Below are 13,318 nucleotides of genomic sequence, written 5' to 3'. Positions count from 1 at the left end.
AAAAGAATGTAAGTCTTACTGCCTTTCACATCTTTCAAAGTAATTTAGTTTTATTAAATGTCTGAATTTTTTGACTATACCTTCTTTTTATCTCTTTCCTGATTATGGTGCTTATGTTAGTGTTAGAAGTACCTTTCTAAGTAAACTTTATCTAAATTAGAAATCCAGACATAAAACAATGTAAGTTAAAGTTTACAGTGGAGAATGAAGGAGCACAGCATTATGATATAATCAGCATTACTTGTTGTGCTTCTCTTGGCATACTACACAGACTTGCCTCCTCTTTATTGGAGAATTTCTCTGTATCCAGTGGAAGATATCTGTTCTGCATAAAGCAGTTCTTTCCTAAGCTACAATACTATACATAATTCCCAGCTGTCAGCGATTAGATACCCTTGTTCTGGTACCTATGCCACAATATGGAGTTTTATATAAAAATCCTGCTTCCAGTTTTCTGTAGGTAACTTAAAAAAAAAAAAAAACACAAAAAAACAGGAAGAGAAGTTCTATCATTGACATTGATCTGCATCTACAGATTCTGCCAATGAGTGAAAAAGTGGTTAGGGTGATAGAGTAATAAATGGTGATTTGGTATCTAGATTATTTGCTTTGGAAAATCTAAAATATTAAATACTGTACATCCTCAACCTCAGTTTGAAAACAGTGTTGTTTGAGTCACCTTCTGCCTGGGGACAGTTACTGCCTTTGAACTGATCAGGCTTGAATACATTTAAAAAAATACTTTAATAATCTTTCTTTGGCTTATAATAAGTACTGATGAGTTATTATTGATCCCCTCTGGGTACAGACTATTCTGGCAGACCAAAATACTTTCTCTTTTAATCTATAGTTAACTTGTATTTTATTACTGCGTTTGCTAGGCCATATGGATGTCTTTGATTTTTTTGTTAAACTACGTGACTATGCAACTCTAAGGGAGGCAAAAGATTAGTAAGTATTTTTGTGTTAAGACTTTGGTACCCCATGCAACTTCTTACTGTGCTCCCTTTTTAAGAGCAAAGAAAGTAATCCGTTGGGCAGAAGTCAAAGCTTATGACTGCTTGACCTACATGGGTTCACTCTACTTTTCCTAGTTTCAAGTCTGGGTGAGAGTTTCTTATCCTTTTTTTTTGACTTTGTGTGCTCACTCAAAGAGGTAGAGTTGTGTGTATAGAATTAGAATTTGGGATATTAATACTTGTAAAAAGTATTTATCCCCCAAAAAGAATAATAGCAAAATCAAATGCAGAATACAAGGCAATATTAACATTAGTCTTTGTTCTTGCTCTTATAAGTGAGAATCTTTTGTTTTTATAGGTACTGAAGTGTGATTAGCAGCAGTCAGAGCAGTGAACCTGTAGAGCTGAGTGATAAGGAGCTTAGAGTAGCATCTTCATCTGGATGAGCAAAAGTTGGAACAGTTTCTCCTCACAAACTTTTCAATTTTGTGTTATCCAGAGATACAAAAGGGCTTTTTTGAATTGTTCAGCATATAGAGAGAAAGCTTTCCCTTGTTGATCAGCAAGCATGTAGCCTTAAGTCTTGGTGAGTTTGTTCTAAATGTACAGCACTGATTTAATCCAATGCAATTGAGGTTTTACAGGACAAGATTAAACAGTTGCAGTCACTTAATTTATGATAGCCCTTTTAACTGATGGGTTTATTTGTTTATATTGATGTCTAAGCTAACCTAGCTTTTAGAAAACGTAATTTGAACCTTCTGACTTTTCTGTTTGTGGTTCCTCAGCTTCATTCTTTACTTAGTAACTTCCTTCTTAAACTCTTTTACTCCTCCAACTTCTTGGACTAGAACGTGTTATTTATTCTTTATTACAATAGCAGGCACCCATATGTTGGCTCACTGTTTTGGTCTTTAACATGATAGATCAAACAATTCAGCCTACTTGTTTTTATCAGGATCAGTCAGCATCCCTGGCTAAAATGGGGGGGGGGAAGTCTTACTAAACTGAGGTGTTATAATTTGTAGGGCTGTCTGTGACTTGCTATTATCTTTGTGTGGTGCAGTGAGACTATGTGATCATGTAATTAGCAAAATGCATATTGGAGGAAAAGAAAGGTTGCATGTGCAGTCATTAAAAAAACACAAGGAATTAGGCCATGTTGCCCAATTAACTTACTGTAAAAACTCTTTAATTGCTGGAATTAAATTTTCCTTTTGTATACTGGTAATGCCCCTAATCATGAATCAAAAGAATATGAATCTTTAGCCTCTTAAACTTCTGTCACTTGAGCTATAGGATTAACCTCTTGAAATTCGTTGAAGGCTGTTTGCCAGGAGGAGATGTAGCAACTGCTGTAAACTTTCACCTACCCATGCTCTATTTGATTTTAGACTTGTCTCCAGGGATGTCTTCTCCTCAGTTATAAGTTTTGGGGGCAATTGTATCACCTTTTGGTCTGTATGTTGAGTGCAGGGACTTCGAAGGATCTATTTCTGTTCTTTACCTTCAGCATCCCAACCCCATATGAGGTAGAACAGGAAAACAGGCTTAGTCCAGACCTACCTCAGTCAGCTCTGACAATTCCAATGAACTTGCTGTTGCTGTTCTGCTAGCAGTGTGGATCTAGCTCTTCAGAATATGTGAATTTATTCAGATATTATTGTCATGCTGCCATGAGTTTTTGCAAGCAGAGTAATATCATTCTGGGGAGGCCAAATCCGTACAGTCTGAGAATGTTATAGGTTGACTTAAAGCCGTGTTCTCATCAAATGTCAAGGCTTAGTGCAGTGGAGATACCATAGCTGTGCACAGTCTTAACAAATGAGCAATCATGCTGCTACCAGCTCATCTTGTGATACTGTTCTGCACTGACTAGTGTTTTCCTTACCTCTCTGTACTCCCCTCCAAGGCTAGATGAAACAAATAAGGCTTGCAGCAATCCCCAAAAGCCAGTTTCATTCAGGAGCTCACTTTTACAAACTGTGCAGCTTTCTGCCTTTCCCTTTCCTGGCAGAGGCACAAATACTGGCAAAAGAAGGGGGGTGGGGGGACAGGACTGTAGCAGCTGATTTAAGTTGGTTTAAACTACTATGGACTTGCTATGTTGATAGCACCACTGGCTCAGTGAATCTGAATAGTCAAAGTGAGAACACAGGCGTCAGGTAGCTTCCCGTTGGGAACTGGATTTGGTATACGATCTAATGCTCTCATGCAGAGTTCCTAAGCTCTGACTCTTGCAGTTTGTTTATTGCCCTATCAGGCCAGTATACTTCTGGGAGAGCACAGGTGCACATGTTTGTACCTTGGGAAGAACTGCTTGAGTAGGATTAAGAGGTAGATGTGGGAAATCTCTTCAGTTGTTACTATTACAGAATTCTCCAAGCTTCAGGTAGTCTACAAGTAAATAATGCAGTGCTATGAAATGTTTGCCACTTTTGGCAGAAAACGATCACCCAATAAAATCTGCTTATATATACTGTCTTATTTTTGTAGTGAAGCTCAAAATCATCTGAATGCTTTGCACTTAAACGTTTAAAAACACACATCTTAGGAAGTCATTGTTTATTTCAGAAATACCTGTGGGGAAAACAATTTGGAGATGAAACCTCATGATCAACACAAGCTTTATAAGCAGATTGGGATCTTTGCTTGCTGTACTGAGGCCCAATTATTGCCCAATTATTTGTTGTGGTGGTATACTGAGTCTTAGTTAATCTTTCTGTAATTACAGATTTTTTTTTCCTTTATTCTCATCTGTTTCTAACAACTATAGCGGTTGCTCTGGTATCTCTAAAACCTTTTCTATTAAAGGATTGATCTTTAACTTGTAAACTGTCTAAGTCTGGTCAAAACTGATAGCAGCAAAGCTGCCATACTAGTTTTAAGAGTTCTTAAACTATTTTTGCAGAAATTTTTTCAGGCTTTCATAATATTTATGCAGTTCCAGCACAACTCCAGGTGGGAATTTTCTTCTGCAACTGCATAATCTGAAAAGGCAAGAATTAGGAGAAGGTGCCACCTGCAAGTGAGTGATCAGATTTGTATTTACTGTGGGGTTGGAAGTGTGATGGGGTATTTAATCATAAGATTAAGTCCAGAAGAGGGAATGAGTTGGTCAAGCTGATGTGGCACATAATCAAGTAGTAAAGACTAATTGCCAAGTAAACTGACTTGAGATGAAAAAGAAATGTAAAACCTACATATTTCCCAGAATAGGGTTTATTAATTGTTTAAAATACCTAGCACTGCAAAACTCTGTTACTTGATATTCCTAGATACTTCAGTAATTGTAGAAGCTGTGGGCTTTGCATTGGATTTCATATTGGTAAAGTTATTCAAACAGCTACTTCTTCCCAAAAAGTAAGTCTTGCATCAAAACTAGCTGTGCCTTGAAGTGAGCCAGTTCTGAAGCAGTTCATGTTTCTGAGAATGCTTTATTTTTTTCCTCACTTAGCTTCATGAGTCAGCCCATCATGTCTGGATAGGACCATTGCTGGCTCAGAGAAGAGGTCAGGGTGAATGGGAGAAGATATGCCTTGTGTAGTGATATTTAACTGTTGGATTGTTATCCCTTCACAGCCAAACTGGCACCATTAATTTGATGGGGGAAGTTTCATATAATTTCTTCTGGGTCAGCTGAGACTCATGTTTCCTTTCTCAGGTTAAACAAATGTTAGTCACTTTTAAACTTGATTTTTTTTTTTGTGTGTGTGTGTGTGTGATTAATAAAATATAACAAGAACAAAATAGGAATATATGCTTCACAGATGGCTGCAGAACTGGAGACAAACTAAATGTCTTTCTGATTCAACCACTTATTACTGAATTACTCATTTCTCTCATATTCCATAAATTCTGTTACCAGCTGAGGTTCTCTTCTGTGGCTTTTTTTTTGGGGGGGGGGCAGGGGGGAAGGGTGCGTGTTTAAACCTTGGTTATTGTCAGGTTACATAACAAATGGACTCTGGAGGTAATGATGGAATAGATGATATGCAAAATCTGCTTGGAGAAATGGCTTCTTTATGATTTGACTCCTGCTAGCATCAGTGGAGATGCATTTAATGAGTGCTCAAGCCCCACTGCAAACTTACTAGTACAGAGGCATACTTAAAGCCGTCTTGCATGACGGTAAGGGAGAATGTGGTGAGACAGGGGATTAGTGTGCCTTGTGGAATGGTTTTCAGACATACAGTAAAGAATTCCTGGCCAGGTGCAGTGCGATATTTCAGGTGTGTAATTCCCAGAATATCCTAGTCATTGGCATTTCTTAGTCAAGTACAATCTCTGAGTCAAAACTTGATCAAATTATGCCAAGAGACATTGTAGCTCTCTCCCAGGTGAGCTAAGATCACTCTAAGCAGCAAATAAGTTTTGTGTGCAGCTTATTAGCATCAGGTCTTTTGTTCCTTTTCACGCACACAAACAAATGATAGATGCAAAGTCAATGTTAATGATTTTTCTGTACAAAAGTCTGACTTGCATTCGGGTATGGAGGTTTTTCCACATCAAGATGGTACTGTGTCATGAAGAGAGTCCTGCTGGGATTCAGCAGGCTCCTGTGGAGGACCTGTATTCTTAAGGTATGCAAAAGTGTAGACTGGTAATGGATTTGTAATGTGGAACACACAGCAGCGAAGAACAGCCTTCCAGATGAGATGATGTGTTTAAAGAGCTCTGACACAGGCAAAAATATGGGAGCTTTTTTGAACCTCAAGAGCTGTTAATGATTGTTCAGAATCTGGCAATGCCGTCTTCCTGTTCCCCTTGCCGACTGGGGGGGCATGGCTTGCTGGACCTCTGCGTTCACTTGATTTTCCCACAACATAGCCTAAATGTAACCAAAACATGTTTCAGGGGGCCCTATAACTGTGAGGTTCAGAGAAGTTTTTATATAGGTTCTTGTCCATCAAACCCAGACCCTGCCACTATGCTTTTTGTGGATGAACACCTAAATTGAGATTTGGAGATACTGATACCCAGAAGCTTTGTGGCAGATCTGGGCTCGTGTGTCTACCTCCCTTTTCAGTGTCATGCATTCTAGATGTCAGGTTAAAATGCTTAAGTTCAGAAAGGCTGCTTGACATGGTTCTTAAAAGATCATGGAAGGTTGCTTGAGTGTATTTTCTAATTCCTAGTGCTCCAGCTTCTTCCTGGTTTGTCAGCTGGGTTCACTGTTTTCTCCTGCATCATCAGTGGAATGATCTCTTCACAGATTTCATTAAGCAGCTAGCACATTTAGTCTTTTTTACCTGTTGATTAGACATTTCAAAAAATGGGGGGAAAAAAATTCATTTGGGCCATGTAATAATATACCAAAAAAAAGTTTACCATGGTTGAATATAGACTAGCTCTCCAAAACCTTGCTTTGTGGGTTTTTTGTGACACCTTGTGAATGTATGCAAGTTGCAATTATTTTTTCCCATTTTATAGATGGGAATAACAAGACTTTTCTCACTTTACAGGGAGGATGATTATAAATACCTTGTATGAGGTACTTTGAAATTACAGCTGAAGACTGCTTAAGTTCAAACATAGATTGTGTAAGCAAATATCTGGCTAGTATTTAGCCTACTAGGTTTTCTTTCTGTAAGATGGATGAAATCTACATTGTTGTCACTAGCTTGAGTCAATGAGGTTGGCATATTTGGGGGAGTGGAAAAGGAACTTGCAAATTCACTGAATGGATTACAGAAATCCAGTGAGTCCCAACAAGGTGTCTGTCACCTTCCAGCTTAAAGGGTGTGTTGTTTTTCTGTTTTTTGGGGGGCAGGAGGACTGTTTTTGTTTTTTAACTGGCTATAAATATTTGTCAGGCTTACGAATGTCTTGTCTGGACACTTGCCACTGAAGTCTGTTAGGCCTTTCTGACTTGAAACTTCACTTTGTAATTAGATTATTGAATGTGGTTATCTACAGTTTTGTAAAAGCTTTTACATTTGAAGATAATTTAAGTTTATGCTGATTTTAAAGTCAAAATTTTAGTCTGGTGGTAGTTACTATTGAAGAGGCATTTTAATTTTGCTGTGCTTTTTCTGTTTTGTGTTTAGTACACAAATCAAAATAGTATTTTGGTTGTAAGGTAAGGCATTAAAACTGGTGCATTTGGTTTTTGGTAACATCATTCAAGAAAGAACTGAACCTTCACCTCTGAACCGGATTCTTCTATAAACTCTAGAAGGGGGGAGAGATTCCTGCTTTTTGGTAATGGCAGTCAACTGTTCTGCTTGAACAGACAGGCCTACTTTCCCTTCTTGTTAAGGGAATGGGAGGGACACTTGCTTCGGTGTCTTAGGAGAGAACAGAGGTGGTGTCATGTCTTGGGAGAAATCAAGGAATCTTATAGATACTCTTCTTGTTCTCCTTCAAGGACAGCCAGGTTAAACTTGAGGTTCTAGGGAATTGTAAAGCATCTGGTATGCTGTTCTTGCTACATGGGGAAAATAACAGATATCTCTCTAGTGCTGACACATCTGAATAGAAACTTATTTATTGGCAAAAGCAGATTCTTTTTACTTAAAATGGTACCAATGTTTCAAATCCTTATATGTTTAAAAAGCCTTAATCTTCTAATTTAAAAAAAACTATTTACCAGTGATTCCTATTCACGCTTCTCTTGGTTACCCATTGTTCTTGGTGCCTAATTGGTGTATCACAGTATTTAGAAGAGGCAGAGCTAGCAACATCATAAAACCAAGGAAAGAAGGGGCAGCTCATCAGAACTAAACTTTATTTGGTGTGCCCTTCTGTTTCCAAAAATACAGGAAAAGAAGAAAAACTTGCTACAAGTATCTTGAAGGTCAGCAGTGTCTTTTGAGCAGTAGTATGAATGACAGCTCCACAGTTAAGTTCTTCAAGGTGAGCCATTTGCAGATTCTCACTTGTCAAAGTGGAGGTAGCAGCGGCTCCCTTGCTGCAGTTCTTCGGGGCACTACTTGGACAGATTCCTAGTYGTGTTAGGACCGTAAGACAGAGCTTGTGCTCTGAATTACTTAGTGATCCTTGTGCCCTGCCTGTTGGTCTGAGCAAACATTCACGGCGCAGTGATGAGTTAGTTTGGGGTACTAGAGGATTACCTGGAAATTTCAGTTTGAAATTAGGTGGAGCCCACGTCACTGCGTTGCAGTCTGTGGTCTGATGTCAGTAAAGGTGTGAGTAACAGTGTTAAGATCTACTTTTGAATGGAAACACTGTAAAACTTTTCACTTGGTATAATGTCCTTGATTCACACAGCAGCAATAACTGAAAATCTAGTAGATTCAGTCTTTCTTCCTTCCCTCTGTGGAGTTTTGATGTTGAACAGCTAATTCCAGCTCTTCTTTTATTCTATATTAAAACAGCAGATAATGTTGATTGTATTTTGGATTGCTTTGTGTCCTATTTGTGTTGAATACAGCCAACTAAATTGCCTTAGGTCCAGTTTCCTGAGGGGTGGTCAATATATCTGTACTTGTAAACTGGGGAATTAGTATATGAAAATTAAAACATGAGTGTTCACATCTCACTGCTTTGCCAGTAGCTCGGTACGCAAGTTGAACAAATGCAGAGAGGGTGTCAGAACCTTGTAGAATATGCTTACAGAAGAGCCTGTAAGAAGTGAGCCTAGCATTTGTTTTTCTGCCAAGATCCTTGAAGCAGTAGAAACAGATACTGTGGCTGGGCAGCTCTGTCTGCTTCCATACACTTCTGGGTGAGTCAACACCACGAACAGCAATAACTGGAGGCTTGTGGCTTTCCATATTGCCATGCATGTGTGACTTAGGTGAGTCATTATCCATCACTAAGTAAAAGAGGCAGTGGGTATCTGATATATCCAGTTTGCTGAGATTAACCAAGTTCAGGTACTTGAATTATCTTGCCACAGACTAGCTAAGAAAAAACAACTGGTATTCATCTTGGAGGCCCCAAACTGGGGACCTTAAAAAAAAAAAAAAAAAAAAAAAGGCGGGGGGGAGGGAATGACATGGTAACCCTAACTGAAAAAAAAATAGTTCTCCCTGAGAGGCCTTTATTAACCTTTATTAAGAGCATGAGTCCCAAATAGATTATGGCATAAAATATGATAGCATAAACACTGCACTCTGTTCCTAATGCATCTAGTACTGCATTAAAGTTTACTAGCCAAAGAGAAATCTTATACTTTTAAGATTCTGCAGTGCACAGAGAATCTGAACCCAGTTCTAATATTTTCTGCAAAATAATAGAATGCTTCCATAGAAAAGGAACAAATACCTTTCAGGTCAAGCGGTTTCTTTAGTAATCAAAAGGAATAAAACTCTTCCGGAGTCTCGGATCGGGGTATAGTCACAATGTCAGTGTATTTGTTTGCTTTAGTAGATCTGTTGCTTGTATTGTAGACTTCGTGCCCCCTCCCTGCATTTCTAACTGCCTGAGGCTCCATAATTTGACATGAAGCTATGCTAACAAAGCCAGCGATGAAGCTGTTCTAACTTTGTAGTCTGTGAGACTGGAAAACAATCATTGTTTTTTCTGGAAGGACAGTTTGGAAGTATGACAGGAGTACTTGGTAAATTTCAAAATTGGGTAAGGGGAAGACAAGTCTGACTGCAGTATAAAAAAGACTGCTTAATAATTCATGATGCTCGTACCCAAAGGAGCAAATCTGGCAGGAAGGGTTAATTTTGACAAGCCATTTGGTTTAGTTTGGTATGGCTGTCAAATCTCTGGGCATGCCCAAAAGAAATAGAGGGGACCAGAGTGCACAGCATCACTGGATTTAGTTCTTCCAGCTGTGTTTAAGTGATTGCACTGAGACCATTGTGTTGCTGTTCTAGAATTTATATTAAATATGTTGATTTGTATACAATTCTTGGAGTAAGCTGTATGCAATTTGWAAAGGCAGACAGGTGGAACATCACCTTCTTTCAGTGTCCCTTTGTCTCGTACTTTGTTTTTTTGGCTGAAGCCAGCTGTACCAGAACAAGTAAAACAGTATCATTTGCCTAAGCCTCAACTTTGCACATACTAACAAATTATATGCCTATGCAAATAAGGGATGTTTAACTTTTAATGCTAACCAAAGATAGGCAGCTGCCAACCTTCATCTCAGCTATTGTATACAAACAAGCACTTGCATTTTTTCTTTTTCTTTTTTAATTGTCTTTTGCTAAAACCAGCTCAGCTCCTGAGGCTTCTGCGTTTTCATGTGCATTGCAGTATTTCATGCTTGCTAAAACATGTCAGAAAAAGGATAAGGAAAAAGGCTAGTAAAAAGATATCAAGGAAGAAATGTTTACTTCACCAATGCAGGCACCTTCTTCTCTCACTGTATTACATCTCACACCTATTGTGAAGTATTTTAAATTGTCTTCTAGGATATGCATAAACGCAAGGGAGAGGTATTAGTTAAATCCAATTGTGCTATTGGAACTGGGCCATTTTTTTTCTTCCGGTTTGGCAGGTGGAAGCAGATGGAAACTGACTTTCAAATGCAAAGCTCTTCTGATGCCCTGTATGTTCAATCAAGCCCCTTTACTATCCCAACTATGTATTCAGAGTAGCTCTTTCCTGTGAGCCTGTATCTTTTGGTGTTCTGAGACTGGTTCCTGTAATGTTGAGAGGGAAAAGCAGAGTTGGATTGAAATATGGAATTAAAATGACCAGTTATCTTTTAATGAAGTTTTTGGACCCTGAGAAATTAGAGTCAATGAATTTCTTCTAGCTTTTCCACATAGGAGTTAAACTTTTAAAAGCAACTAAACCCACATCTCACTTAAGTTCTTGAAAACCTGTTCTGTATCTACAGAATAGCTAAAACTGACATTGGTGTGTGATGCTGTTGTCAAGATGAGCCTGGACATCCCACTCCTGTGGCCTGGCAGGAGGCTGGTGCATGCTGATCAGCCTGCAGGCAAGTAGGGCTATGGCTGAGAGTTCAGTCACGTGTAGGTAGTCGGCGTGTTGCTTGTGGGGCAGCTGGCAGGCCAGCCAAACTGGCAGCAGGGGTATGCTGACTTACATCAAAACATCTGCTTCCTGCCCTTCCATCTCTGGTGTCTTTTGGCCTTGCTGCTCTTACAATGGAAATGGCATAATTGCATTGATCTAAAGAAGATGTTCCTCTGGTATCCTGTTTAATGAGGTGGCTAGTCTGGGTGAGCACCACGCTGAGCTGCAGATCTCGTTGTTGCAGTGGAAATATCACTAGGTAGAACTGTGGTCATTATACAGTGGTGTGAGGCTTTAATCTTCACTTTGACACAATTGGTATAACTGAAAATAGTTAAAATTCATGCTGTTTGCTGATGCACTATTTTATCTACAGAGTGTGCATTATTAAACACCTTGTACACAAAACTCCATTTTTAATTTCATTTAAAAAAAAAATCTTTATTCAGAATAACAAAGGGAATGTAATGTATTTAACTTCTCACTAGTTGTATCTGTCACACATTTAGATAGCTCAGTTTTTTTAAATTTGTAATGTAACTTGGGAAGAAGCAATCTTAACAAGTGTCCAGAATTTCTAGTCTCTGAAAGTGACATACTTAAGGGACTTTAAAATGCATATAATCAATTAAAATGGATTTTAAAATATGAAGTAGAACTTTAAAATTAACAGAACCAAACCCTAAACTAGTTTAGATCTTTCAGTTGTGGATGAGAACTAACTTGCATAACTACTTATGACTGCTAGCCTGAATTTTTCTTCTTACAGTCTTGTGTAACTTCGTAGGGATGCAAAAAACCAGTTTTTACAGGAAAAGTGCACTACATTATGTATTTAGCTACAGAGGGTTTTGGAAGATGTATTTACTTGTTCTGGTGTCTATTAGAATGACATATCTGATTTTTTTTTTTTTGATTCTTTAAAAAATATATATATAGATAGATATTTATTTTTAAGTTTACACAAGCTAAATGAGTTGCCGTGTCAGGTAGTTCAATGTATTATGCAGTTAAACATTTATGAAGTTAAAGGCTCAAGAAGCCAGAGAGTCTTGCTGGGCTTAATTCTCCACTTAAAGACTCAATCTAAATGCTATCAAAACTTCTGAAGTTATCTTGTACGGCACGAAGGTAAGGATGAGCCATCTTAAGCTGTTAAGTGGTAGTGTTACAGAGGGGATGCTTGCCCTTTAGCAAAGAGCGAGCATCTTGTGCACCTCTGTCCAGGGTTTCACAAATGATACTTGAGTACTGTGTGGTTGAGCCAGAGGGTCCCAAATTTTTGGTCACTTTAAAACACTTTAAATTTGCTGGTGGTAAGGGTTTCTGTTATACTGACAATACAGAAATCTGCAGGATTTTCTTTAGCTGCTGTTTCTTGATACAAAGTATTTTATATACAGTTATGCCTTTTGTCATAAACCAACTACCAACTGAAAAATTTGGGAGAAGTTTCCCTTCTCAACAGGCAGTTCCAAATTTGAGCTGTGAGCTTCCTGTCCATTTCCTGTTGGAGGCGAGATACCAGAGCTCAAACACTGATCTGATGAGGGTAGCTGTATTCTGTGTAGCTTCTGTCTGTTAAGTGTAACAAAGGCAGGTTTACAGGGATTGTAGCAGTCTTTGAAGCCTTCTGTTGGGCATTGACTTGAAGAAGCTTGCTTTATCTTTAAGATCTAATGTCATTTTATATATATCTGTCTTTTATCACCACAGCATTTTTGTTTTCTAAGTATTAGCCTGAAATAGGGTTCCAACATTTGTAAGGTTTGACTCTCCAGCTGTTCCTGACATCACAAGGATGGAGCAGCCTAACGTTTTTCAACAAAATAAACAAACAAACCCCCCAACTCTGGAGTATTTGAATTCAATTAATGAGTTGCACTTACAGCCATTAGCACAACAGCCCTAATGCACACAGTGATTTTTTTTTTTTATTGATGTGTAAAATTAATTTCAGTTTTGGTACTTTGATGGAACGAGAGGTTATTTTCCTTTTAAGTGGAGGATGTTAGGGAGAGATCTGTGACATGCAGTGCTTGGCATCTGGCTTTGGAAGAGTGTTCAGAAATCCAGGGTAGAAGTGAGAACATTATTTTAGCTAACAGCATCTAGTAGATTTTTTTATTTTTCTGGCTTATTTTGTAAAATAAAATGCCAAGGAACTTGAAATTAGAAATACAGCTAAACATCTACTTTTGACTTTGAACAAGACTTTTGGTACTCTGCGCATTTCTGCGGTTATGTCAGCCTGTCAAACACACTGGTAAGTAATTGTCCTTCACAGTTGGTGCATTGGAAGGAGAAATCTCCTGTTGCAAAAGCCTTATGAGCTTAACTGGCATTTGAGTCATGTGTAGCAATTAAGTTGTAATGTTGTAGTGTAACTTGGTAACTGTTGTGTATTCTTGTTTCTTAATAGTAGAGGTTGGCTGACAGTCTCCTCAGTT

The 13,318-nt window shown here is 38.4% G+C and overlaps 1 protein-coding gene across 2 annotated transcripts in view; it reads left to right on the top strand.

Moving 5' to 3' along the window:
- The first annotated feature begins 3,969 nt into the window (after window positions 1-3,969).
- Window positions 3,970-13,318, top strand: part of KPNA3 (karyopherin subunit alpha 3) — a 49,395-nt gene continuing 40,046 nt past the window's right edge. The window contains exons 1-2 of one of the 2 annotated variants that reach the window (XM_026075381.1): window positions 3,970-3,987; window positions 13,082-13,134. Coding sequence is in view for 1 of the 2 variants with exons in the window: in XM_026075380.1 (XP_025931165.1) it covers window positions 7,785-7,817 (33 nt within the window). In the remaining variant the exon portion in view is untranslated. Of the gene's footprint in view, window positions 3,988-7,769; window positions 7,818-13,081; window positions 13,135-13,318 lie in introns of those variants that run through there. The other variant, XM_026075380.1, reaches the window with a different exon arrangement.

This window comes from Apteryx rowi, unplaced genomic scaffold (genome assembly GCF_003343035.1).
Source record: "Apteryx rowi isolate R43461 unplaced genomic scaffold, aptRow1 scaffold_402, whole genome shotgun sequence".
Lineage (NCBI taxonomy): Eukaryota > Metazoa > Chordata > Aves > Apterygiformes > Apterygidae > Apteryx > Apteryx rowi.
This window is presented reverse-complemented; position numbering and strand designations above follow the sequence as displayed.